Source organism: Osmerus mordax, chromosome 3 (assembly GCF_038355195.1).
Source record: "Osmerus mordax isolate fOsmMor3 chromosome 3, fOsmMor3.pri, whole genome shotgun sequence".
In the NCBI taxonomy this organism is placed as follows: Eukaryota; Metazoa; Chordata; class Actinopteri; order Osmeriformes; family Osmeridae; genus Osmerus; species Osmerus mordax.
Window position 1 is genome coordinate 9,261,600 of NC_090052.1, and position 27,949 is coordinate 9,289,548.

General features: G+C 40.6%; 1 protein-coding gene across 5 annotated transcripts in view; it reads left to right on the top strand.

Annotated features, from left to right (window-relative positions):
* The window catches only part of pigq (phosphatidylinositol glycan anchor biosynthesis, class Q), a 61,224-nt gene that overhangs the window by 26,762 nt on the left and 6,513 nt on the right, over positions 1–27,949 (top strand). For 4 of the 5 annotated variants that reach the window (XR_010876383.1, XM_067232413.1, XM_067232412.1 and 1 more), the window contains exons 3-8: positions 3,024–3,210; positions 5,097–5,272; positions 5,742–5,938; positions 25,758–25,889; positions 26,183–26,303; positions 27,215–27,341. Coding sequence is in view for 4 of the 5 variants with exons in the window: in XM_067232413.1 (XP_067088514.1) it covers positions 3,024–3,210; positions 5,097–5,272; positions 5,742–5,938; positions 25,758–25,889; positions 26,183–26,303; positions 27,215–27,341 (940 nt within the window). In the remaining variant the exon portion in view is untranslated. The remainder of the gene's footprint in view (positions 1–3,023; positions 3,211–5,096; positions 5,273–5,741; positions 5,939–25,757; positions 25,890–26,182; positions 26,304–27,214; positions 27,342–27,949) is intronic. The other variant, XM_067232414.1, reaches the window with a different exon arrangement.

Sequence of the window (27,949 nt, forward strand, 5' to 3'; positions counted from 1 at the left end):
TAACTTGGGGGATAGCTAGGCTAACTATAGCTTTACTGCAAGGCAGCTGCAGAAACGCCACAAGAAAAGAGGCCAGGGTGATAACTATTTACTTATTTTACTTTGTGATATGACACACAATTGTGATGTGTAATGTACAATATAAGCTGATATTATTAAGGAAGTACATCTACTTTCGGAAACAGTAGTCTACTATTTCACTGAAGTATTAGCATCATGACATTAGCCTGTGTTGCCCGGGCAACACATACTACAGTGGTCTATGATGTAGCGTTATCTGTTTTCAATCGTTAAAATAAACATTCCTCACATATACATTTTCGTTGTAGGATTTATTCTGACATTAGAAAACGATTTGTTGGTGAAATTACCATTACCTGTGGTTTCAAACCAGTGTAGCTCACTGCAATGCTGTAGCTTACGCGAGACACACTACTGTACAAAAACATCTACACTAAACAGCTGTTTAGGAAGTCAAACGGCGACAGAACATGTTCGGTACTCCCCTTACTTAAATCAAAAGTCTATCTAACTACTAACCTGAACTTCATTGCCACAGCCTAAACGTTGTCAATCTGTTCATGAAAATAATTAATTTCAGCTTAAACCGTACAACGGAACGTTAAATCCAATTCAACCAACGCAATCGCTACCAAGACGAACACAGCAGTAGTCTAGTACTGTACCGTAGTAGTACAATTTACCGGGGCAGCTTCTCCACACAGGGCTATATCGCATTTTGCGTTGTTACTGACAATGATCGCTACCACTGAGCTTTTTATGAATGAGCGATTTTCCACTAAATAAATGTCAAGCTTATTTACGTTTTGGGGGACATATTTTCAGTTAGCAGATGGTACTGTTTGAATCACGATTCCATCTTCTACTGCCGGTAACGTCGTAAAATAATCTTCAAAGGGGGTTCTTTATTAATGAATGAATGCAATATGAGTAGGCTAAATGCCTGAAAATATCACGAGAAGGGAAAAACTTAAAAGGACGTTTAAGTCATAGAGATTAGGTCAATTTTTACACCGTTCTGCCAAATGTATTCGTTTTGATTCAGCTATGAGGCTGCCTCTTGCAGGGGAAATGAAAAGACATCTATTTCATTCTACACTTCACTCGTATTTTGAGTTGTAATTGAGCAGCAAAAAAAAGATGCTTTTAAATCTATGTTATCTTTATAAATAATAAGTATGCCTTTTTATATAAATTATACAGAAATATCAGTTGTAAAAATGTCATTAAAAAACGGACCCCTGTGCAACCGACGCAAGCAAGCACACCCTACAATTTCCTCAGAAATTGTACCCTCTCTAGTTGGGTGTGCTTTGCCTTCGGCAAGGGCACAACCTTTGTTCTCTCACATATATATTATTTATTTATTGTTTATTTTTGCCCCCCTAAGGATCAGTCAATATTTGGACTACATAGACGACGCCTGTGTCAAAATGTTTGTCTTGGTCTCGATTGCGTTGCTTGTATTTTTATTTACGTTCCGTTGCACGGTTTAGGAGGTTACAATGTTTTTGTGGCAAAAAAGTGCCTTTAGTCGACGAAGGGTACTCAGTGCTAGCTACATCACCACGTTAGCAACGACGCATGGATTGATGTGCTGTTGCACAGCGAGTATTGTATCGTGCCGTGGTGTCCTACTACCAAAGAACTTATATTGACTCTTTTCTACTACTAGCAGCATCATACATGTACATTTAAGCAAATCAAGACTTGCATGTACAGTAAGTAATGTCACATTAAAGAATGTATGTAAAGTTTAAACTCAAGCTTGTGTAGTGCGTCGCTGGCTTCAGTGCCACAGCCTAAACTTTGTCAAAACAAACATTCTCATTTCCGGTGCTTAAAAACAATCCCCTCACTCAGTGAAGTTTGGCTAGCCACCGCAACTAGCTTGCTCGTAGCAAACTTATTTTGAATTAGCCATTTCACCCTAAATAGATGTAAAGCTTATTTACGTTTTTGGGGGCATATTTTCAGTTAGCAGATGGTACTGTTTGAATCGCGATTCCATCTAAAATACTGCCGGTGACAACGTTGTTACAGTAGCTTGTTTCAAAGGGGGTTCGCTTGTTTCAAAGGGGGTTCTTGAGTAGGCTAAATGCTTGAAAATATCACTAGATGGGAAAAAACTTAAGGGGACGGACCCACCTCCAACCGACGCAAGCGAGCACACCCTACAATTTCCACAGAAATTGTACCCTCTAGTTAGCTTATTTTATAGCGGCTGAATCTGGAATGTCCAGCAGCTACATTGAGTCAGATCGGGAAAATGTTTGTACATTTATGTTTGTCTAGTTGTCAATATCCCTTCTTACGTATGTATTTCTTTCATATTATCTCTTAAAACAGTGAGGCAAAACATCACACAAAAGGGTTTGATGAAAAACATTGTGACATTTCTAGAAAAAAAAAAAAGTTTCAAATTTCGATTAGTCGATTTTCAGAAGTGTTTAGTCGAGTCTTGGTGGACCAAAGAAAATCTTAGTCGGGGACAGCCCTAGTGCGCAGTAACTGGGGGAGGAGGGGGCAGCGTTTTGGGGCCGCAGGCGGGCCCGGACCATAGTCAGGTTAATATATTCCACTCGCTTTCTTAGAGACGCAACATAAACCATAGCAGCCTATGCTGGGTTATTGATAACTGCTTATAAATAAACTAATTGAACTATCCTGCCGAATAATAAATTACAAAAACAGAATAAACTGTGTCTTTATACATTTTAACTTTGGCCTTTTATGTTGCATATTTTTTTTATCTAAAGTCAAAATATTGTTTCACATTTTTCTCTGCATTTAGGTAGGAGATAAAGGACCATGGGCAATAGAGTGCACAGCAAAACAAATTAAAATAAAAATTGGCTCTTTTGATCGGCCTTTATAGTGAGTACCGATCTGAGTATTTAAAATGGTTATCGGCCGAAAATGATCGGCGACCAAACGATCGGCGCACCCTTACTTAAAACTATGAATTGTTTACCCTGCTCCACCTTCTCTCCCGGCTCCAGATACAGGGCCAGAGCCACGTGGAGCTTGCGGTGTTGGGTTCCTGGAGCATGCCAAAGGAGGGCCAGGAGGGCATGGAGAGCTTCCTCAGGGACCTGAGCACCATCTTCCCCCAGCAACACTGGCTCCAGCTCAGCCGGCAGATAGGCGAGATAGGTTTCAGGTGTCAGGTGCTCCACCGAGACCAGAGTAAGTCTGACGATCCTTTTAAAATGTGTCAACTTCAATGTGAGTGAATTGTAAAGCCCAGTTTAATCGGATACCCTCTCCAACAGCTTTATGGTGATAGTGAAGCCAAAGCCATGGTTGCAAAGTATTGTAGAGGATACTAGACAGTAATTATTTTAAAGATTATTGGCTGTATTCATAGAACATTGTATCTTACCAATAAGAGTTCTCTTAAATAGCAGGGAGTCAGGTGGCTGAGCGGTGAGGGAGTCGGACTAGTAATCCGAAGGTTGCCGGTTCGATTCCCGGTCATGCTAACTGACGTTGTGTCCTTGGGCAAGGCACTTCACCCTACTTGCCTGGGGGGAATGTCCCTGTACTTACTGTAAGTCGCTCTGGATAAGAGCGTCTGCTAAATGACTAAATGTAAATAGCAGTAAAAGTTCTGAGCTAAACCTTTCCTTCTTAAACATATTCAAAAAAAAGCTGCTGAGACCAACTTTTGCTAAGGATAAGAGAGAAATCTTAAGCTAAGAGAAAAGGCGGGATTTATCTTGTTGCTATGGATGATGTCAACAAGTTTTCTAACTATGCCCACAGTGAATGGCTTAAAGGGGATGGGGTTCTGTCTGTGATTTTGTCATAGAAATATTGTAGAACAAGGTATCACGTTGCCATATTCAAATACAGATTTTCAATTGTAGGTCAGTGTCCTACCACAAGTGTCACCAATTAAACAAGTATATATACTTACATCATATAACATACCGTATTTTCCGGACTATAATGGAATCGGGCTAGTAATCCGAAGGTTGCCAGTTCGATTCCCGGTCATGCCAACTGACGTTGTGTCCTTGGGCAAGGCACTTCACCCTACTTGCCTAGGGGGAATGTCCTTGTACTTACTGTAAATCGATCTGGATTAGAGCGTCTGCTAAATGACTAAATGTAAATGTATAAGTCACACCTTTTTTTCATAGTTTGGCTGGTCCTGCACCTGACTTATAATCAGGTGCAACTTGTATATCAAAATATATATAACTTAACATGTTTTTAAATGTTAATTCCTACTGACTGACACAAACCAACAAGTTCAACGGATTCAGTGATGTGGAATGAGATTGTGAGCTTGGTGAACTAGCTTACCGGTAACTTGCTTGTTGGACTCGCTAGCTTGTTATGTTAATTTAGCCTATTCAGCCTCCCAGGTATGTTCTTTATGCTATTGTGTAGCTGAATAACTTGCCTTTCCAGATTAAATGTCTGTTCTTGGTCGTGGATTTTGTGAAATACATTTCTAGATAAATGCGACATATATGTTTTTTTCCTCTTCATGACGCATTTTTTGACTGATGCGACTTATAGTCCAAAAAATACGGTACATGTTCAGTTACTAATTGTCAGCATCTTATATATGCATAAAGGCAGCCGTGTGAATTGTTGATATGGGGTCTGGAGAGGGCATTTGTTGTTGGATGCATTGTTTTACTGATGGATGGTTATACCTAGTTCGTCTGAACTGCATAGCTGTATTTTCCCTGTGGCTAAGTAGTGTAGAGTTTTCAAAACCTTAATCTCCGATGGTTTGGGGTTGTTTCTATAAGTGATTGCATTCCTGATAACTACTACAATCATAATACCCTTGGGATTAAGGCAATACCTTTTTAAAAGCTCATTATCAGAAATGTTGAACTAAAATGTTCCAAGGTGGATCAGCAGCAACATACATTGTAGGACTGTTTGTGATTTCGTCTTAGTGACTTACGAGTCCTATTGACTACCCCTACATTTTCACAGATGTAGGAGCTAGTTTTTGCGCTAAAACTCATGTTGAAATACTCTAAGAGCAAAATATTGTGAAGAAAATGTTTCACTACAATTACCTGTGATCTATCTCCCTACAACAGTTGGTGAGGAGCATATGGAACTGACAGAGGAGGGTGATGGTGAGGTAGGGGACGGAGACAAGGGAAGGGTTATCTTTGTCCACTATGAGCAGAGGAAGGTCATGCTGTCCCAGCTGCATCCTGTAGAGAATGGCCATTGTGACCCAAAGGCCAACCGCACCTCAGAACTCCGCCTGGTAACAAACTAAAGAACATCTTGAGGCCATTTGATCTGTTCCAGGCCCCCCTACTTAAAAAATACAATACTTAGTAGTTAGGGTTAGCAACCTTTTTAGTTATTTGTATAGTTTTTCATAAATCTTTATTTTATTAATTATTATTGTATTTATTTTGGTTCTGAATTACAGTATGCCATGTGATTATACACATCTAGTCTAGTAAAATATATTTAGATTCTAGCCCAACCAAATATGAGTGCTCCATATGGCTGTTTATGGCTCTGCCTCAATCTTAATGTTGAAGATTGTAAATGATTCTGACTATTTTATTGCAAATAGATGTATGTGGTGCTGTCTGGCTTTATAATAGATACATGAGAAAAATAAAGACGATAAAGAATATCAGTGCTGTGTCTCGTCATGAGGATCATGCGAGTAAGGACCTGAAGCCTGGTTCTGTCCAACCCCCGCCCCCCTCCTGTGGCAGGTGTTCCAGACGGTGGCCCAGGGGGAGCTGCTGTTCTCCCAGGACAAATACGACGACGGGCCACTAAAGCTGACCCACTGGCAGTCGGAGGGCCGCGAAGCCAGCATCATTGTGGAGCTGATGAAACAAGCGTCAGTGCCCCTCTGTGTGCTTCTCACCAAGCTGCTGGTCTTCTGGGCCTGGCTCTGCAGCCTGAGGTGAGGCACACATACACAAATACGCACACAAGCATGCAGATAGAATAGAATAGAAAAGCCTTTATTGTCCTTGTATTTGCATACAACGAAATTGAGTGCTTCTCCTGTTGGTGCAACGAGGGACAACATAAAACACAACAACAACATATAACAAAACAATATTACAACTATCTAAAAACGGTATGAATAGCTTAAAAAAAAAATATATATATATATATATATATATATATATTGAGTTCAACAAGTGTGGTGGTCTAGATTAAAGTACTTCCCTGAGGAACAATAAATACATCAACAGTACTTCCCTGAGGTTCTTCACAATAAATATAGAAACAGTTATGTTCATACACGTGTAAGGTGACAGAGATGGTATGTGTGACTTGTAGTCAATAAAGTGATTAGTGTTTAGTGCATGTCTATATTTAGTGTTCTGATGGCCGTCGGGGAAAACAATGTTCTTAAGACGAGTGGTCCTTGCTCTAAAGGATCTGTACCGTCTGCCTGAGGGCAGGAGAGTAAACAGGTGTTGGCCTGGGTGAGAGGAGTCTTTCAAGATGTTATTGGCCCTGCTAAGGTAGCAGGAGCGGGCAATGGAATCCAGGGAGGGCAGTGAGACGGCAGTGATTTTTTGGGCTGTGTCGATGACCCTTTGGAGGGCTCTCTTGTCTGCTGCAGTGCAACCGGAGTACCATGCCGATATGCAGTAGGTTAGTATACTTTCGATAGTGGTCAGGGTTTTTCCTGGGTCAAAATGGGTTTTCGGTGCTCCAAAAAAGAAAAAATTCCCAGGTGTTTTGCACCCCCCCCCCCCCCTGTAATAGTCTAATAGCTAATGTAATTTACATTTAGTCATTTAGCAGACGCTCTTATCCAGAGCGACTTACAGTATTTACAGGGACATTCCCCCGAGGCAAGTAGGGTGAAGTGCCTTGCCCAAGGACACAACGTCAGTTTGCATGACCGGGAATCGAACTGGCAACCTTCGGATTACTAGTCCGATTCCCTCACCGCTCAACCACATGACTCCCTTAATATTGCACATATTTTCGTCCTATTTCCCCTAAAGCAATAAAGTTAGGCTACTTAAAGACACCTTACACTCATAAAGTATGCTCTAAATGGCATAAATGCTGCCAATTAATAATTGACGTAAAAACGTATTCTAAATGGTCAGTAGCCTAGCCTATCGATTAAGGTAGGCCACTCTGAAGAATGTACACTGCCTGCTTCATTTGATCTTGATAGGCTAAGCATTCTGTAGCAAATAATAACAATAAACACACTTTTTATTAATTAAAACTACTTCAGCATAATAATGCACCTAAAATACAAACCTGAGCAAGGGCAGCTATCGAATCAACAGACAATTTAGTTAACAGGGGAAGAATACAATCACCAGTTAACTTGATTTAAATTTGCAAGAATTATAGACTTGTACAATAATAGGCTTAAATGAACTGACAACATAAGTTATACGACTTACAGTTCTCAAGGACGCACACACCTTTTTAGTAATTCAGCTTAATGTCACAGTGGAAAGAATGAGAACAATCCAACATTTATTTTGTGAAAACCAAAATCTGGCATTAAGAAATAATTATTTTTAATGAAACCCTGTGTGCCACAATTATTGGCACCCCTAAACATTCTTATGAACAAACTGCTGAATAATTTTTCCATTTATATTAGACTTTTTAAAGTTGATCAGAGTGTTTAGGAACTTACAAACAATAATCTATGAATTTCTGTTTCACATGTAAAAATAGATGAGGTGACAATGTGGACATATTCATACATCTACATGGGAAAGATAGCGGGGGAAATAAGTTGCGTATATTTTCTTTATATATATATATATATATATATAATATACATTTCCAATGAGGTTATTCACATGAGATTTTCACCAGACTTTGGTATAAACTCAAATCCACACATAAAGAAATCCAAACATTAGTTTGTCCATAAAGTCCAAAAATGAAGTTATCTGTAATTCTGTATTGAACAAGCTAACTGAAATGTATTTAATACTTAGCGGAGAACCCTTTGTTTGTAATGACAGCTTCAGGACACTTCCTGTATGAAGAATTTAAATCGGCCACAGTGTTAAGGTGTGATTTTGGCCTATTCTTCTGAACATATTGTCTTAAAATCTTAAATCTTCTGTTGGGCCCTTTTGTGAACCTTGATCTTTAGCTCATTTCCACAAATGTTCAATTGGATTCAAGTCAGGTGATTGACTGGGCCATTCTTGCTGTATACTTTGGATTGTTGTTCTGCTGGAAGGTCCACCCACATCTCATCTTCATCATCCTGGTGGATGGAAGCAGATTCTTCTGAAGAAGCTCCCGCTAAGGGGGGCCGTTTTTTATTTTATTTATTTCACCTTTATTTAGCCAGGTAAGCTAGTTCATCGTTCCTTCAACTATATATAGTCTACCATGCAATGAAAAACAGCCCCACACCATGACGCTTCCACCTCCAAACTTCACTGTTGGTATAGCGTCACTGTGTCCAATCCCGACCGTATCACGTTTTCAGCTGATTTACTGACTTCACGTTAAGCTTTAACTTCTTACCTTTCGAGATAAATATTGTTAAAAAAAATTTGGTCGGTAAAATGACGCTGGCGCTGGTAAATTAGCCGTGCGCTACTCTTGTCCAAACCCAACCGCACTTCTAAACACTGGCTGCTGCTATTTTCCGGGGATATTAACTTGATCCAGGGTCACCAAACTGACCATCAATGCTGTCAACATATCCGGGGACGTAGTTATGTCCTCCACAATAAGATATCACGCTTCTACATCTCCAAACTATGCGATGAAATCTCAATTTGACTGTATACCACCACCTGCTGGATGTTTTGTTGAACTCTTCTCAAAGTTTGTTAGCCCCCATCCCTTCCTCCTCTCGACTACAGATCACGTCACACATGATCGTGTATTTTCATTGGCAAGACAAAGTAGTGTTAAGCTAGCGTTGAAATACACTCATATGCTAACCCATAGTAGCAGTACGATGACAATACAGACACACTTGTCAGAGTAATGATCGTCGCCCAAGCGAATTCAGTAGTCGGTGCCAATACCAGTAAAATAACACGATTCTCAATGCCGATTTCGATACCACGTTAAAGTTTTTTCTAAGATTCCATGTACTTTAACTTCTTTATTAACCCGTACAGGAGTAGCGTCGCACATATGTGATCGTTCGAATGCGGGTCTCACATATGCGATTTCAAACATTCCAACTGAATATTTTTTAACAATGCGACAAACGCTTTAGTATGGCTTCAAAATGTACTGTTTCACTATGTTTCTTGTGTGACATCATGGTAACAAAGCCTTTTTACAATTTTATTTTTTAAGCGATACTTATTTTGCCCACTGTAAGAGAACACACAAATCAAATGAGGAAAAGGTGTACGTGGACCAAACTATGAATCATTCAGACTTCACCACCTGCAAAACACAGTATATTTTCAACACATTTTTCAAATGCTAACGCTCTGTTTCCAAAACTGTTAAAAACACATTAAAAACTGAATGATGGCAAATTATGAGATATGGGCCCCAATTATGGCCAAATGCAGGAGAGAGGGAGAACTAGAATCCTCACAGTACCATAAGCATGTGTGATTACACTATACATGTTGTTGTTTTTTGTAATTAACCTATTGCTTAGTCCTACCCCTCTTAGTTACTGTTGCTACGTCGGACAAGCGTTCACTGACATCATATTGAAAGTAGTGGCAGAAATACACATCTGAATAGCCACAGCAGGTAATAGACCTGTTTATTTTTTGTTATATCCACAAGCAGCAGGCAGAAGGTTTTACTGTATGCCAATGAGTGGTATGTTCATGGGGTAAAATTATCCAAAAAGAAAAATATAAGAATTGAGGCCAATGTCTAGCTACCGTTCGCAATGGAAAAATGAGAAACATCACAAGCTCAGCATCGATGTTGCTGATGACAATATCATCAAAGACCAGTGTTGATTGTGCACTGCAGGGTAAATCATTATTCTGCTACATTACAACATGAAATCCCCAAAGAGAGTGATGCGACGTGATAAGCAGCTGTCCAGATGCCAGCCTTGAACTAGCCAACAGAGTATTTAACTAGCTTGCAATAATTGAGTTGGTTGAACTAGGATAGGATCACATCATATATATTGTCATATATATGACATCTTTGAGGAAAAAGTTCAATCTATCTACCAAGCTGGCATATGGCATATACTGTTACAATGGATGAAACTACATCCATTGATAGACAAATTAATTAATTACTGTAGCTAATAGTAGTAGGCTAACACACGTATACATGTAAAAATGCATAATTTATTTACAAATCAGGAATTAACTTATCTTTGAGCAAACATAAATGTCCTTGGTAATAGTCTGGACGTTCAGTTGGACCACAGAGCCTTGTCCATCGCTTACATTGATCTAGTTTTGTTTTCGGCTTTGGAAAATAACAAAAACGACTCCTCCCTCCAATCTTTTAGGGTACCTGGTGCCTGTATTACAGGTACCTCATGCACAGTGTTTCTCCATCCTGTATTACAAATTGTTTTACTTTTATAAAGATTTTAATTTAGTATCTCCTGCAACTTTTACAATGCGTTTCAATGCGTCTGACAATTGCTTGTCTGAGGTCTCTGAATCAGAATCAGAATTCGGTTTATTCGCCATGTATGTTATACAAACACAGAATTTACTGTGGCACGGAGGTGCAAACACTAAAAATATACGAATCTTAAATTAAGTAAAGGTTCAGAAGTTTAACTATTCCTAAGAACTAAACCATCTAAGAATAAAACAATTTAAATATAAAATATATATAAGAATAAGAATGAGCAGCATGAGTGGTCAACATAGTGCAATCAGATACTTAGTTAAATAATGAATGAATGTCAATGGGAGTCCTTGGCCTTGTTTAAGAGGCCAGTTGCAGATGGAAAGAAACTGTTCTTATGGCGTGAGGTTTTGTTCCTGATGGACCACAGCCTTCTGCCGAAGGGGAGTAGCTGGAACAGGGAGTGGCCAGGGTGGGAGGGGTCGGCCACAATCTTCCTCGCTCGCCTCAAGGTCCTCGACGTGTGAAGGTCCTCGAGGGTATGCAGATTGCAGCAGATCACCTTCTCAGCAGTGCGGATGATACGCTGCAGTCTGCTCTTGTCCTTGGCAGTGGCAGCAGCATACCAGATGGTGATGGAAGAGGTGAGGATGGACTCAATGATGGCTGTGTAGAAGTGCACCAATTTCTTCAGCTGCCCTAGGAAGTACATCCTGTGTTGTTCTTTCTTGGTGAGGGAGCTGATGTTCAATTCCCACTTGAGGTCCTGGGAGAGGATGGTGCCCAGGAAGCGGAAGGACTCCACACTGTTGACTGGGGAGTCGCACAGGGTGATGGGGGTGAGTGGGGCTGTATACATCCTGAAGTCCACAACCATCTCCACTGTCTTAAGAGCATTGAGCTCCAAGTTGTTCTGGCTGCACCAGGTCACCAGGTTGTCAGCTTCCCACCTATAATCAGACTCGTCCCCGTCAGAGATGAGCCCAATGAGGGTGGTGTCGTCCGCAAACTTTGACAGACGGATGACTGGAGGTGCAACTGTTGGTGTACAGGGAGAAGAGCAGAGGGGAAAGGACGCAGCCCTGAGGAGATCCGGTGCTGATGGACCGGGAGTCAGAGACTTGTGTTCCCAGCTTAACGCACTGCTTCCTGTCAGACAGGAAGTCTGTGATCCACCTGCAGGTGGAGTCGGGCACGTTCGTTGGGAAAGCTTGTCCTGAAGCAGGACGGGGATGATGGTGTTGAAGGCAGAGCTGAAATCGACAAACAGGATCCTGGCGTAGGATGCTGGGGAGTCCAGGTGCTGTAGGGTGAAGTGGAGGGCCATGTTATCCACCGTCCAGCGTCATCCACCGACCTGTTGGCTCTGTAGGCAAACTGCAGTGGGTCCAGGAAAAGGGCGTTATGGATTTGAGGTGTGCCAGCACAAGGGGCTCAAAAGACTTCATTACCACAGAGGTCAGGGCGACGGGTCTGTAATCATTGAGTCCTGTTGGCCTTGGCTTTTTGGGCACAGGGATGATGGTGGAGGACTTGAGACAGGCTGGCACATGGCATGTCTCTAGGGAGGTGTTAAAGATGTTGGTAAACACCGGAGACAGCTGGTCAGCGCAGTGCTTGAGGGTGGCAGGAGAGACACAGTCCGGCCCAGCTGCTTTGCGGGAGTTCTGCCTCTTGAAAAGTCTGTTAACTTCACCCTCCTGAATGGAGAGAGTCGTCACTGTAGAGGGGGGGAGGGGGGAGGAATACAGCAGTCCTCACAGTTCATCCAGACTATTGGTAGCAGTCGTGAACATATCCCAGTCAGTACAGTCCAAGCACGCCCACAGATCCTCCATAGCCTCACTGGTCCACTGTTTCGATGTCCTCACAACAGGTTTACAGAGCTTTAATTTCTGCCTGTATGCAGGAATCAGATGGACCATGGCATGGTCAGAGTGACCCAGTGCTGCACGAGGGACGGCGTGGTAGGCTTTACTGACTGTAGTGTAGCAGTGATCAGACTCGGCTCTCCCACTGGCAGTGTATTGTAGTACTATCTTCTATGCCACCATTTGGCTAAACTTTATTATGTCAAAAGAAATGTTCTAATTTCCAGCGCTTTCAAACAATCCGTGAAGTGTGGCTAGCAACAGCAGCTAGCTTGCCTCTAGCAAACTTCTTTTGAATTAGCCATGTCCCCCTAAATTAATTTCAAACTTATTTACGTTTTGGGGGGCATATTTTCAGTTAGCAGACGGTACTGTATGAATCGCAATTCCATCTGAAATACTGCCAGTGACAACGTTGTTACAGTAGCTTGTTTCAAAGGGTGTTCGCTTGTTTCAAAGGGTGTTCTTAATGAATTATGCAATATCAGTAGGCTAAATGCTTGAAAATATCACTAGAAGGGAAAATGGACCCACCTGCAACCGACGCAAGCAAGCACACCCTACAATTTTCCCAGAAATTGTACCCTCTCTAGTTAGTGTTGTTTTTGGCGGCTTGTTTTAATTTTAGTTTTAGTCTAGTCTTTGTGTCAAGCTGTCATTTGAGTTTTTATTAGTTTTAGTCACGTTCATACTCTTTTTAGTCTAGTCAAGTTTCAGTTGACTAAAAGTCTGAGCATTTGTCTTATTTTAGTCAGACTTATCCATGACTATTTTCATCTAGTTTTAGTTAAAAAAACTGATGACATTTAGTCTAGTTTAAGTCAATGAAAATTGTATTTTAGTCTCTTTTTAATCAAAACAGTAGTCTAAGCAGTAGTCTCGGGAGGCATTTTAATGCCAAAACCATTTGTTAAATTGTATGTCTTAGATTAGGTATACAAAGTCATGTTATTGATGCCAAATTCAGTTCAGTGTGATTTCTATGTGAATGACAAAACTAGCTACAGTATTTGGCAAACAAGGGGATGCTTAGTACACATGCAGTCAGTCAGGTAGAAACTAAGAACCCACTTTACAGTCTCTCATACAAACAAAAACACACACACAGTACACACACTAGTCACACATGTTAACCCCCTTTACACTGTCACAAACAAATATACACACACACGCTAGTCACACACGTTTGTCTCAGTCGTTTCCAGCTCCAGTTTAACGTTTAAAGCTAACGACATTCGTCTTATATATTTTCCCAATTATTTTTATGAGGTTCTGCCATTGGTACAATACGTGTTGGTCACAGAATACATTATGATTGTAGGTGTCTTTTTACATAGAAAACTCCCCAATTTTTGGGCCTACTCTGGCCTTGAAGACCAGCTGCTAGGTTCTGGGCATGGGGCCATGACTATGCCTGCTGATAGCTGGGCCTTGTAGTTTTTTATGAAAGAAGCATATACACCTCTCGCACTCAGACCTTAATTATCCAGATCTTTACATTTTGGGCTTAATATCTTCTACGTTTAAGTGGCAATAAAAAAATCAGTCAACAGCTTTGCATCTGGTTTTCAGTAATATAGCATGTGCTGAAAAGGTGATTAAAAGGTTCATTTTCAATCATATAAATCCATAATCATTACCCATCTTAATAATTACACCAGTGTGATGTTTTTTCCACAACACATACAGTTAGGTCCATAAGTATTTGGACATTGACACAATTTTCATCATTTTGGCTCTGTATACCACCACAATGGATTTGAAATGAAACAATCAAGATGTGCTTTAAGTGCAGACTTTCAGCTTTAATTTCAGGGTATTTACATCCAAATCAGGTGAACGGTGTAGGAATTACAACACATTTTATATGTGCCCCCCCCCTTTTTAAGGGACCAAAAATAATTGGACAAACTAACATAATCATAAATCTAATTGTCACTTTTAATACTTGGTTGCAAATCCTTTGCAGTCAATGACAGCCTGAAGTCTGGAACCCATAGACATCACCAGACGCTGGGTTTCGTCCCTGGTGATGCTCTGCCAGGCCTCTACTGCAACTGTCTTCAGTTCCTGCTTGTTCTTGGGGCATTTTCCCTTCAGTTTTGTCTTTAGCAAGTGAAATGCATGCTCAATTGGATTAAGGGCAGGTGATTGACTTGGCCATTGCAGAACATTGCACTTCTTTGCCTTAAAAAACTCTGGTTGCTTTCGCAGTATGCTTCGGGTCATTGTCCATCTGCACTGTGAAGCGCCGTCCTATGAGTTCTGAAGCATTTGGCTGAATCTGAGCAGATAATATTGCCCGAAACACTTCAGAATTCATCCTACTGCTTTTGTCAGCAGTCACATCATCGATAAATACAAGGGAACCAGTTCCATTGGCAGCCATACATGCCCACGCCATAACACTACCTCCACCATGCTTCACTGATGAGGTGGTATGCTTTGGATCATGAGCAGTTCCTTCCCTTCTCCATATTCTTCTCTTCCCATCATTCTGGTACAAGTTGATCTTGGTCTCATCTGTCCATAGGATGTTGTTCCAGAACTGTACAGGCTCTTTTAGATGTTTTTTGGCAAACTCTAATCTGGTCTTCCTGTTTGAGACTCACCAATGGTTTACATCTTGTGGTGAACCCTCTGTATTTACTCTGGTGAAGTCTTCTCTTAATTGTTGACTTTGACACAGATACGCCTACCTCCTGGAGAGTGTTCTTGATCTGGCCAACTGTTGTGAAGGGGTTTTTCTTCACCAGGGAAAGAATTCTTCTGTCATCCACCACAGTTGTTTTCCGTGGTCTTCCGGGTCTTTTGGTGTGCTGAGCTCACCAGTGCATTCTTTTTTTTTAAAGAATGTACCAAACAGTTGATTTGGCCACACCTAATGTTTTTGCTATCTCGCTGAAAAATCAAAACAAACCTAACGATGGCTTTCTTCACTGATGGTGACAGCTCTTTGGACTTCATATTGAGAGTTGACAGCAACAGATTCCAAACACAAATACCATACTTGAAATGAACTCTAGACCTTTTATCTGCTCCTTGTCAATGAAATAACGAACTCCCTTTATGAGGGAATAACATACACCTGGCCATGGAACAGCTGAGCAGCCAATTGTCCAATTACTTTTGGTCCCTTAAAAAGGGGGGGGGCACATATAAAATGTATTGTAATTCCTACACCGTTCACCTGATTTGGATGTAAATAAAACTGAAAAACTGAAAGTCTGCACTTAAAGCACATCTTGATTGTTTTATTTCAAATCCATTGTGGTGGTATACAGAGCCAAAATGATGAAAATAGTGTCAATGTCCAAATACTTATGGACCTAACTGTGCTTATTTAAATTATACAGAAATATTAGTTGTCAAATGTAAGTAACCCCCCCCCCCCCCCAAAAAAAAAAAACAAATATATGTTTAGACTGCCATACACATGCCATTTATTGTTGGAAAGCTGCGAGTCTTGTGAGATTCTATTTATGTAAACCATTTCAAGATCAAGTCGTAACAGCAGGCACAATCAACGTCTTTGTCCAACCACGAACGTGTCAACAATGTGAAAGTAAACCGAGACTACTCACCTAACAAGGCTCAGAGTTGTCCAGTTATGCAAAACATCCCAACAAAAACCACGTAAAGTATTTCGTCGAAAACCATGTATTACTACATCCATAAGTAGACATGAACTCTTGTTGCATCATTCTGACTTTGCAGACTGAAGAGACCAGTCACCTACGTACAATTGGTCATAACTCCGGTTCGTTTTTGAATATCTACGATATCTTGTTGTCAAAATGACCACTGCACTCTGACCTTTCGATTGACACCTCATTTGACCCAATAGGAGCTGCCCTGTTCATAGCCTTCTAAAGCCAACCAGGTGGCTCCCAAAATCTGTTCCAACTCTTTCTTTGGTACAAAATTGAAATTGCCTTTAGCTAGCTCACAACTAAGCTTGTTAGCCCATGAAAGTCTGCAGACGCCAATAGGCAATATTAGGGGTAACTTTGGAAGCTTCAAAGTTAAAGTCCAGGTGCAAAAATGGCTCACAGAAGCAGGGCTTTTTCTGAGTAAATACCATGAGTCAGATAAAGCAGTCTAATGTGTTTATGCTTCAGTTTCTGTGTTTCAGCAATACTAATGGGGGATTTATCTATGATATATGATAGTTCTAAGTACCACCTTTCATTAGAGACAACAATTATGAAAAGTAATACCTTTTTATCCTAAGTATTTGACCTTGGTTACCAAGGGTCCTTTTGGTCTCTACAAGGCCCTTTTAGAAAACGCCTGGATGTACTCTTAAAAAAACATGTCAAATATGAACAATGTATTGTATTAGACTTTTGACCTAGATTAGGTAAGGCTTCATGCTATGGTCCCATTGTGTCTTCCAGCTAATATCTCCCACCTATAGGCCTCTTCAAGCATCTGTTTACAAAAAGAAATCTAGGCGGAAATGAAATCTTTCAATTTCAAGCTTCTATTACAGGGTCTTTCCTGCATAGAGAAAATGTTGGCGCGCGCCAAAACTGTTTTCCCGAGCACCAATGACATATCCCGAGCACCAAAGGCAAAAAAAAAGTCTGTGTTCATCACGCGTGCAATGCATGTCAGCGAATATGTTCTCAATAGTATGTTTCAAGTAGGCTACAGCCGAACCCTCGTTCTGTTTTGATCAATAGTAATCGAGTTGATAAGCGTGTCTTCTTGTCTGATCAATACGCAACTGTGAGGTGCGCGAATGGACAGAGTGGCCACTAAACTGTCGTTCCGCTGCAAGGGCCAGCCCGACGTGCACGAATACACCTGTACAAATGCAAAGGAAATTTCTACTCAAAATGCTGACAAAAGTTTGATTTACTATTTCCAACGCAGCCTCCATTGGTATTCTTAACCTGGAATGATAATATATAGTGCAGTGTTTACTCTATGGCTAAATTTCTGCCGCCACGGTATCAGAAATCAGGCTGTAAAAAAATGTAGGCCGTCTATCAGCAGTGATTGTTAGAGTGCATGTCGGAGAATTGCACGGACACGCGCTTCACACCGCAGTTGAGATTGCGTGTGTGTCCTTGAGAACTGTAAATTGTATAACTTATACAATAACAGGCTTAAATGAACTGACAACATAAGTCTATAGTTCTTGCAAATTTAAATCAAGTTAACTGGTGATTTTCGTTGTTTGAGGGAGATGCAAAACACCTGGGAATAAATACATTTATTAGAAAAAAAGAAAAAAAAGGATATATATATATTCTTTTTTTCTGGAGCACTGAAAAACCCTGCTATTACTCAAAACCAATAGGACTTATCCTGACAACAGGGGAAGAAACTTCAGTGTCACCTTTCAAAGAGACCATGCATGTACTCCAAATTGTTCAAGAACAGCTTTCAATTTACTTTGGGTATGCCTTGTTTAGACGTTTTAGGCGAATTTGACATGATTCTTAGTTAAGAAAAACCTTTTTTCGCTACTCCTACAAACAAGCTTCACATTAATCATCAATATATGCAAATCTTTGATTATTCACACAAAACCTTTATGTACTCAGAATTTTGTTCTGAGGAGGTAAAACAAATATTGGGGGTAATTTAAGCTGCTTGGCCCCCTCATTGCTGCTTACACTTATCAATGATCATTTGTTTTTGTGTTTCAACTTAGTATTTTGTATCAAAAGTAAATTACTATATGCAAATATATGGAAAACATAAAGGTTAGATATACTTAATCTATAATTGAGTTATCGGGGCACCACCTATTGGATATTGGTTTTAGAAGACCAAGGAAACGTAGCCTATAGTCAATATGTAATAACCAGTATTCTGAAGGATTTAATTTCTACTAAGAGAAGAGCAGATCAGATTTATTGAAGAACATGGAAATATAATGAACAGGACTGGATATGTTATTGGGTGAGTATTAAAGATGGATAGCAAAATGTACAATTGGAACAATGGAAAGGTGAAAAGAGCAGGAAGAGGGGGAAAGAATCAGGCTTTGCCTGGTAACTAGAAGAGTCTAGCGATAACACCAACGATAGTTAGCTTTACTTGTAGTCTAATCAAACACAACAATATGAATCTCTTCATACCGATGTCACTCGTAAAAATTATAGCTAGTCGCATTTACTTTTGTTGATGTGTTTTGTGGGTCAAAGCTGTCTCAGTTTAAATTCTAATCCCTAGGAATCCGTATAGTTCAATAAAAGGTCCTTTCGTCAAAAGTATTTATTTTAATCTAGTGAGACAGATTTTTGTTATATCAGTCAGGTTGAGATTAGTGGTTTGCGGTTTGGGTACTTATTTTGGAGAACTTGTTTGGTAGCGTTGCAATCACTAGCCAAATAAATTCTTAGGAGAAGCTTGTCGAGATCCTTTTGAATGCCTATTCGTTATCACTCTGGGTATCCTTGGATCCTTAAAGATCCTGTAAAGTCAATTCCATGATTTGCTTGTCAGTACATTACATATGTGTGAAATGAGTTCCTGAAAGCATGAGCAAAGCGCTAAAACTTTGTTCCGTTTTCAGATCAGGTTTTAATGGGCGGGGCCAAAAAGTTACCCATCTACGTCATTTCGACCCATCTACGTCAGATCACTGACTGCTGTACTGTTATTGTAGCCAACATCAGCTAGCTACCTAGCTAGCTTCAGGATGTCTCCCTCCACCTGCAACTGCATCTTCCCTGGATGCAAAAACTTCAGCTGCGCTGCAACACTATTTAATTTCCCTATTGATGAGGAAAGGAAAAATAGGTGGATTGATTTTGTGAAGAGCCACGCTGATGGAAAGCTTCGGATAAACTCCAACAGCCGCCTCTGCAGTGTATAAGAGAGTCTGCTAAATGACTAAATGCAGTGACCATTTCACGGCGGATAGTTTTAACATGGACCAGAGACAGACGGGGTTCGCGGACACACGGCTTCTCTTGCAGCGCGGAGTCGTACCGAGCATCGTCCTCCCGGCGTTCCTCCTCCGGTCGCACCTGGACAATCCACCGCCGCCAGCAGTTCATCACTCTGTTCTGTGTGCTTGTTATAATTATACTAGATAACTTTTCCAGAGGTATCTCTGCTTTGAGTTAGTGCAAACCGCTAAATTGATATTAGGATACTCGGTGTAGAATGATAGTATTTTGGTGAAATGGTAGCTAATGTGTTAGAAGTAGCCTAGTTGGAGAGCTCACTGTCTGCTGTCTCTGGTGTCCATTTTTACTGTTACAGCTCAGGGGAACATATAATTTATATGCATCTTTATGTTTCACTCATTGAACAAATAAATTCTAATTCTATACGGTTTTGTTCGGCTTGACGTAGCGTCCATTATCTGAGTCGGAGGTAGCCTACTTGAGAGAGCTAGCGCCTTCCAGCAAGGGGGCGGAGCTTCAGCTCCTTCAGGCAACACGCCCCCCCAGTCTCAAGCAGAGAAGACTGCTGATTTTTTCACGATTTCAAAGCCTAATTTAACATACTTGTCTGTGTTATTTTTTCATTTAAATTTGGATGGGTAGTTCATAACACATTATTCTGTGGTTTGGCAAACTTAAAACTCGTTTTCAGGTCCACTTTACAGGATCTTTAAGTCTTGAGAAGTCTTAAATTCCATAATGTCAAAATAAGGCCTTGATTAGAATTAAAATTCCTTAAATTCAAGTTTAAAAGTTCTTAAAAATGCAACTGAGCTGATACCGTAACAAATATTATTTCATTTTCACTTGTTTCTTTTTGAAATCGTGTTACAAAAATATGTTCCTCTGTTTATAAAACAAAAAGCGGAACCAACAACAGTTAGATGATTGTGGGGGGTCGTTAGGTGCGCAAACCAAATATTAGTATGGCCAATCCCAATGTCTACCCCTCAGACTCTGAGGCGTGTTCTCGCTAAGTCTGTAAGGGCTTAGGGCGGATCCACTGTCATATCGTCAAGTGTGTGAGGGCTCTTTCGCAGACATTTATAGCCTTTTATACACCCTTTTTCCAAGTCGGCATTTTTTACTTTGCCTAAGGGAATTGCCCACAATTCACAGAGTTGTAACGTGAAATATGAGGGTTACCAGGGGAAGCCCAGAAGCGAGAGAAAAATCCTGGCAAACCTGCCTCATAAGACAAGAAAGAAGAAGAATGGTAAACAAACAAGAATGGAAGGAGCAACCAATCCTGACAAACATAGAAATAAAAGTTCACTTTAAGCACAAAGCTCATTGATGGTTAATATAGCCAGAACTGTGTGTAGTTTGTCCTTTGATACATTCCAAATATGCTTTCATCAGATTTGATCCAACAACATTACAATTTTGCGGATATTGCAGAAAAGTGCTGTCCTTCTCCAATTTATAGCATTTTGAGCCCTTAAAGCCTCTTGCACTCAATAAATTACGAGGTGACGTCAAGTTAAGGGCTTAGGGTTTAGGGGGGACATTGGGATTGGGCCCTACATGGAGAAAAGTTTGCACTTTAACCATGGGGGAAGTGCAAATTTAATGAAAACTGGTGACATAGGCCTAACCCTAGTTTTGCACCGTGGTTATATCAAGTTAGTGGCAGTGTGTACAAGTTCAGGTGTACATTTTATAAGAACATTATACAACTGAACAAAAGTGATCAAAGCTTTCAGTGCAGTCACTGCCTAATGTTTAGTCAGTTGCTCAAAGACTTAAGTTGCAATATATTTTTTATATAACAATAAACAATGTTCCATAAGGAAGGTCATTGGTGGTATTGTGTGCTCTTTACAAAATTGTTCAAATGAAACTAGTCTTAAATTTCATTCGGCGTGGTACTAAAAAGGTCTTAAATCCAACTGTCCTAAACCTGCAGATACCCTGATCACTGGACTTGCGGTATCAATGGACTCAACGAGTGATTGTTCTTGTTGTTTTTTTATAGTCCAAGAGGGAGTGTCTTTGAGTAGGTGAGAGTTTATTGGTCAGTTCCTCGGCTTGGGTGTTGTCCAAGCTGATTCACAGAGAGGTGTGAGTGGAATGTAACTTTAGGATTGTGGCCTTAAAATGTTCATACCTGTATATACTTCATAATGTATCTACACAACATTGGTTGTGGTTTTGTTAGTAGATTACAATACATTGGATACCAATACTTATCGTAACTTGAAAGGAAGTTAAATTAAAACATCAAGTTAAATAAACACAATTTAAAAGGGAAAAGCACACATTATCACACATCAATTCCTATCATCCTTGTAGGGCCCATGAACAGTGTGGTCCTTGAGAAATGTTTATACATCCATAAAGGTCAGTTCTTGTTAAATACATTTGTCCTGAGTTTACTCTGGGCTAGAGGGGACAGGCTGATGTTAGTTTGCCATTTGGCTCCCCTTCTCCCCCAGAGACAGAGGGTATCAACCCTTTGAAGCTCTCTAATCTGTTTGTGTCTCTAATTATTATACATTTTAAAGGGGTGTTAGGATAATTTCTTTATCAAGTAATGCACAGAGTTGTTGGATTCAAAAAAAGTACAATGGTTTAATGCTTGCCAGCAAGGAGACAAAGTCTGATCGCCTGGTTCACAAGTCGTCATGTAAGACATTTAAACATATTGGTAAGAAGTCCCCTCCCCTGAATATCAGCTGTCAATGTGATCGATCCCAGAGGTAGAGTGCATGTGGAAACTTAGTTCCCTAATGACTAGCTGACTAGCCTTCACTAGTCATCCTAGATCAAGAATGCTAGCAACGCCACCAGTGTAATTTTACATCAATAATTTTACAGCACGAGATATAAAACTTGAACAACAAATCGAATTGGTTACCTGCAGAATGGGTCACCAAATATATAATTAATTAGCATCGGCATGAATGTGGTCCGCTTAGACAAAATACACTCCGTTCCAACGCAAATGTGCTTCAAGGTCAGACGAAAATAGCAAATCAAATAAAAGTTAACTACAATTCTAAATATCACAAGAATGCGATTTACATGATGGCTTATATACAATACAACAACCAGACATTTAATTGACATGTGTAATACAAAAATATAGTATAAAAGTATACCACGGTTGAAACGGTATAGCCAAATCTCTCCCGGTAGACACATTTGTACCGTCGCATGGTATATACCGTCATACCGCCCAGCCATAGTTACGTTACGAGAAACAAGGAACACTGCGATTGGCCATTGCTAGCGAAAATCACTCCTCATTTGCATAAAGTTGAGAAAATCTCAACTCGATCGCGTCGCTACCCACAATGCACCACGCAAGCGAGTCGCCTGGCTCCATTGAAAATTAATGGAAAACATGTTGTCGCTCGCATCGCGTCGCTGCAGTGTAAACGCACCGTTAGAGCTTGAGTTTTTGATGAGCATACGGTCGTAACAGCACCTCTTTTCAGGAACAGCGGCTGAGCAAATCCTTCTTTAAATTGTCCATTGTGTTTAAATCCTTCTTTTAAACCTCCAAACTTTCTTTGTAATTCCCGTGGAAGTACACAGAGCAGCGCGCAGCTAAAGCTCTAGACAAGGTAAACTCGGTTTTGCAGTCAATGACTCCTTCAAGCTTTCAAGAACGATCGGTTACACTATTGGGAATCCAATTATCATAACAGCCCCTGCCCATGCCGTCGTCTCCTTTTATTAGACCTACCTTATTATATTCTTAAATAGTTTAGCCTACCATTTGCAAAATAGTTGCAAACTGTAAAAGTCATATCATATGATTTGTTTCGATCATGTGTAAATATGCTAAATGCATTTATTAGTTATGTTAATCTGCATTTTACGATTAGAATTATTGTTCCCGCTATGTCATGACATGAGAAATGCACTTACCACACACACACGCCCATATGAAGCTAATGCACCTCATACCATACACTTCCATTCCATCTCATGTCACCAATTTGCACATAATTATAGACTTTAAATAAACTTTACATATTTTCTAGACATCTTATTTAAGCTATATAGGCTAACCTTTGTCTGTATGAGACTTGTGCAAGGGAACCCTTGTAATATCTGCTGATATTATTAAGGCCTTGAAAGGCAGGGGGAAAAGTTGCCAAATGCACAATTAAACCAAAACATGAGCAAAATAGCCTTAAATTCCTCTGTGTGATTTTGAGGTATTTTGTTGGTATGTCCTTAATAGTTATTAAGGACATTTACATTTAGTCATTTAGCAGACAGTCTTATCCAGAGCGACTTACAGTAAGTACAGGGACATTCCCCCCAGGCAAGTAGGGTGAAGTGCCTTGCCCAAGGACACAACGTCAGTTGGCATGACCGGGAATCGAACTGGCAACCTTCGGATTACTAACCCGACTCCCTCACCGCTCAGCCAACTGACTCCCGACATAAACATAGACGTTAAGGAAAGAACCTGCCATTGTTGCCTACTTTGTCAATTCTCTATTGTAAGTTTGTAAGTTTCCAACTTTTGTGACTGCCATTGTTACTAATAGAGCCCGACCGATAAAGGATAGAGCCCGACCGATAAAGGATTTTTAAGGCCCATAGCGATACAAATATTTGGTGATTTAAAAATCTGATATTCCGATACATCGGCCGATATAAATAAAAAATTGGGGCGTCAGGTGGCTGAGCGGTGAGGGAATCGGGCTAATAATCCGAAGGTTGCCAGTTCGATTCCTGGCCGTGCCAGCTGACGTTGTGTCCTTGGGCAAGGCACTTCACCCTACTTGCCTCGGGGAGAATGTCCCTGTACTTACTGTAAGTCACTCTGGATAAGAGCGTCTGCTAAATGACCAAATGTAAATGTAAAAAATAAATAATGAAATATAGCTGCAAGCAGCGATGCGGGTTCCTCCGCAAAATGGCAAAATATTATAAAAATGTACATTGTAGAAGGTCAAGAGTTGGACAACAAGAGCAAAACTACTTCATGTTTGGCCACCAACAATAGGCTGGATGGGGATTTGAATTTATGAACATTAGGTTAGAAGTCATTCTCTCTATCCTCTCTGCTACACACCAACTGTTGAGATTTTAAGAATAGAAAGGGCAGAGTATTAGCTTTGGTCAGCTTTGGGACAAAGGTTAAGAAACCGTTGACATTTCAATGTAAAATTGGATGAAATTGTGCATGGTACTTCAGAATGATGTCATCTTGAAGCCAATAAGGTTTGAAAAACCATAAGTCAAAATTATATTTGATTTACTGACACAAAGATATTGAGGCAATGTGTACATTTACATAAATACACCCCTTTCAGCCATTTTGTATTGCATTTCTTATTCCATGTCACCCTATATAAAGACATGTATTCTACACATATATTACAAATAACAAGTCGATTGGATCTATGGTTTATGAGGAGAAGGGTTCTGAAGGTTGTACCAAATTGGGACAGTACAGCAAAATCTATTATGACAGACCTTATGGGTCCTTGAGGCTTATTTGTTCCCCATGAGAAATAAGGCATGTACACCAATTTTCAGGCATTTTGGAATAATGGGCGCTGGGGAAATCACATAGACTTTGGGCGTGGCTTATAGCGCCACCTATGGGCGTGCGTGGGCCACTAGCCGTCTGGGAATAGTGAGTGACCTGTTGTATCATTGGGCCAAATTTAAAAAAATCGGGTCGAGGACTTTTTGAGCTATTGAGCCATTTAGCGGAGAAGAGGAAAACTAATAATAATAGGAATACTAACAAAAACAATAGGTTCCCTCCTACCGGAGGAACCCTAATAATAGGAATACTAACAAAAACAATAGGTTCCCTCCTACCGGAGGAACCCTAATAAGAATACTAACAAAAACAATAGGTTTCCTCCAACCAGAGTAACCCTAATAATAAGAATACTAACAAAAACAATAGAAACCAGAATCCAGAAACATGTAACAAAACACAAACAGATTTCCCTAACACTCTGCCCGACTCAGGCTGGATCAGTTGGTTGTAGGGTTTGTGGCATTATAAACATGTGTTGCCAACAGGGAAGTTGTAGAGTGCACTCTGGTGGACAAACTATGCAACGCCAACGCTCATAACATGATTGAAGGGTCTTTCACCCGTTTTTTATATTCATTTATCGGCCATTATGATCCTTGATTTTGTACCGCGTTTGTTTGTTTGTATTGTGAAGGCATAATAAAAAATACAAATTATAATTATTAAAAAAAATATCGGCCATTATAAATGCCGATATTGATAGTTTGGAAAATGCCTAAAATCGGCCAATGATATCGTCCCGCCGATAAATCGTCCGGGCTCTACTGTATAACCAAAGTTATATAAATACACACATTGTTTTCAAAATTCACATACACAAACAACTCTAACGTGTCACAGGAAAAAAAGATACAAGCGATGAGTGTGCATGCTTTTTCCTACCTCATGGAAACACGTTGGCTCTAAACCAACATGTTTCTGCAGGCTCCTGAACACGCGTCCGGTGATCTTTGTCTCCAGTAAGCTGTCCACCTGCGTCCAGCTGAGCTACAGGACCGAGCACCTGCAGATGCTCAGCTCCACAAAGAGAGCCGACACGCACGCACACTTCATGAGGTGTGTGTGTGTGTAGAGGGCCAAGGAATGGAGAATGTGTTATCATACATTGCATGTTACTGTAGCAGGTGTACACAAACTGAACCTGGATTGCTCTTGTATGTATTCCCACTGTGTCTAACACACTCTCATACACCCTCACATTCCCTATAGGTCCCTCTCTTGTTCTGTGTCTCTCCAACTCACCTGCATGGACACACTCGCTTTCTCACACTGACAAACACACACTTACTATATTCATATTCATATCCACTCTCTCACACACACACTTCTAACTCACTCCCCTTCTCTAGGAAAGCCAACACGTTTGTGTCGTTCCTGGTGGACGTCGCCCTGGGCATGCTGCTCGTGTCCTGGCTCTACAGAGAAAACCGAATCGGCCAACTGGCCAACGCGCTGGTGCCAGCTGCAGATGTGAGTATAGTTGAGTATATCTCAAACTGTCCAATAAAGCATAAAACACCAATATTATATGTTTAAAAAAAACTGCATAAAAAACATTCTCTTTGTATTTATAACTTTCTTCAATACTCTCCAACCCTATTTTTGAGAGCTATGTACCATCCTGTAGGTTTACTCTCCAGCCCTAGTTGTAACTAACCAGGTACCCTTTTTTCAACCACTTTTTTAATTGAGGGGTGTTCAATGTAAAGGTTGGATCAGAAAACCTACCGGACGAAGGTTATCTCTCCAGTGACATGAAGGACAGCCCTGTTGTAACGCATGACGTCTCCCTCATCAAGCAAAATACGTAGTCCAGACGTTATAACACTATGTAAACATCATTTGAAGACACTGCACATGTCTGACACATCTTGTTAATGTAAAACCGCTGGATGTAACTAATTGGATGTAAGATATTATGTAAACTCTCTCTGACAATAAGGGATCCCTTTGAGTAAACTTAGTTGGTCTTAAAAAGAAAAATACAACAGTATTCAGGCTATACTGTATGTATCAAAGATGATAAAACAACTGCTGTTATGCTTAAATTCGAACTTGGAACCTCTCCGGTTTACCTTGAATGTTGTGTACATTTGTGATCTGTCATGTCGTGCTGTACTCACCAGTTCTAAAGTCCTGATTTGCTATGAACATAATTGTGCATCACAGAACCACACACAGGTGTTGAGCAACACCTGTGTGTTTTCTTTAAAGCGTTTCTTGTCTGTTACGTGTGTGAAAGTGTGTTCTGCGCTTCTTTTGTCATTTAAATACCGTCCGATGGCCTTTTATTATAGCCTCTTGTACTAGCCATATTGGTGTTTAAAAATGGGCTTTGTGAAGGACAGTGACTGACGTGATGTTCCGCCCCCACGCTCTAGCACGTAGCTGAAGAACTGGAACAGCTGCTGCAGTGGCTGATGGGAGCGCCGGCTGGCCTGAAGATGAACCGGGCTCTGGACCAGGTCCTGGGGCGTTTCTTCCTCTACCACATCCACCTGTGGATCAGTGAGTAGGATTGACACACACACTATGCACAAACACACACCCTTTTGCCATACAGTATCTACCTTGGATTAAAGGCCGAATTATACTTCTCCGACTCCGTTACGGACAGACGGACGGACGGAGTCGGACGTATTGGTTGAATTTATAGTTCTCCGAAGGCTGTGGGTGCTGAAAAGAATTCACCGCCAGAAGAGTAGGTGGCGCAACGGTTTTTTGTAAGTCGTCGTCAAGTGTTTATTTACCTAGGTTATCGAGAAGTCGGAGCAAATGTACAAATTAGCTGTTTCATCAATAAAATACGCACATTTTCAGCAACTACACTGCCCATTTCTCGTCACATTTTATTTCAGATGCTGATTTACATGTACTATTTAGCTGAAATATGAATTGTAAAAACTTACAGCAATGGCGCCCCTGACACAAGCGGTTCTTAATACGGACCAATCACAGCCAAGGGGTATCCGTAAAATGACGGACGGATAGTCAGGAAAATCAGGAGGTGCACGTAGAGCTCTCCGAGGGGCTCGGAGAGGGCACGGAGAGGGAATTCCTCATCGGTGAGGGCGTTCCCTGTGTCCGTCTCCGTAAAAACGGAGAAGTATAAATCG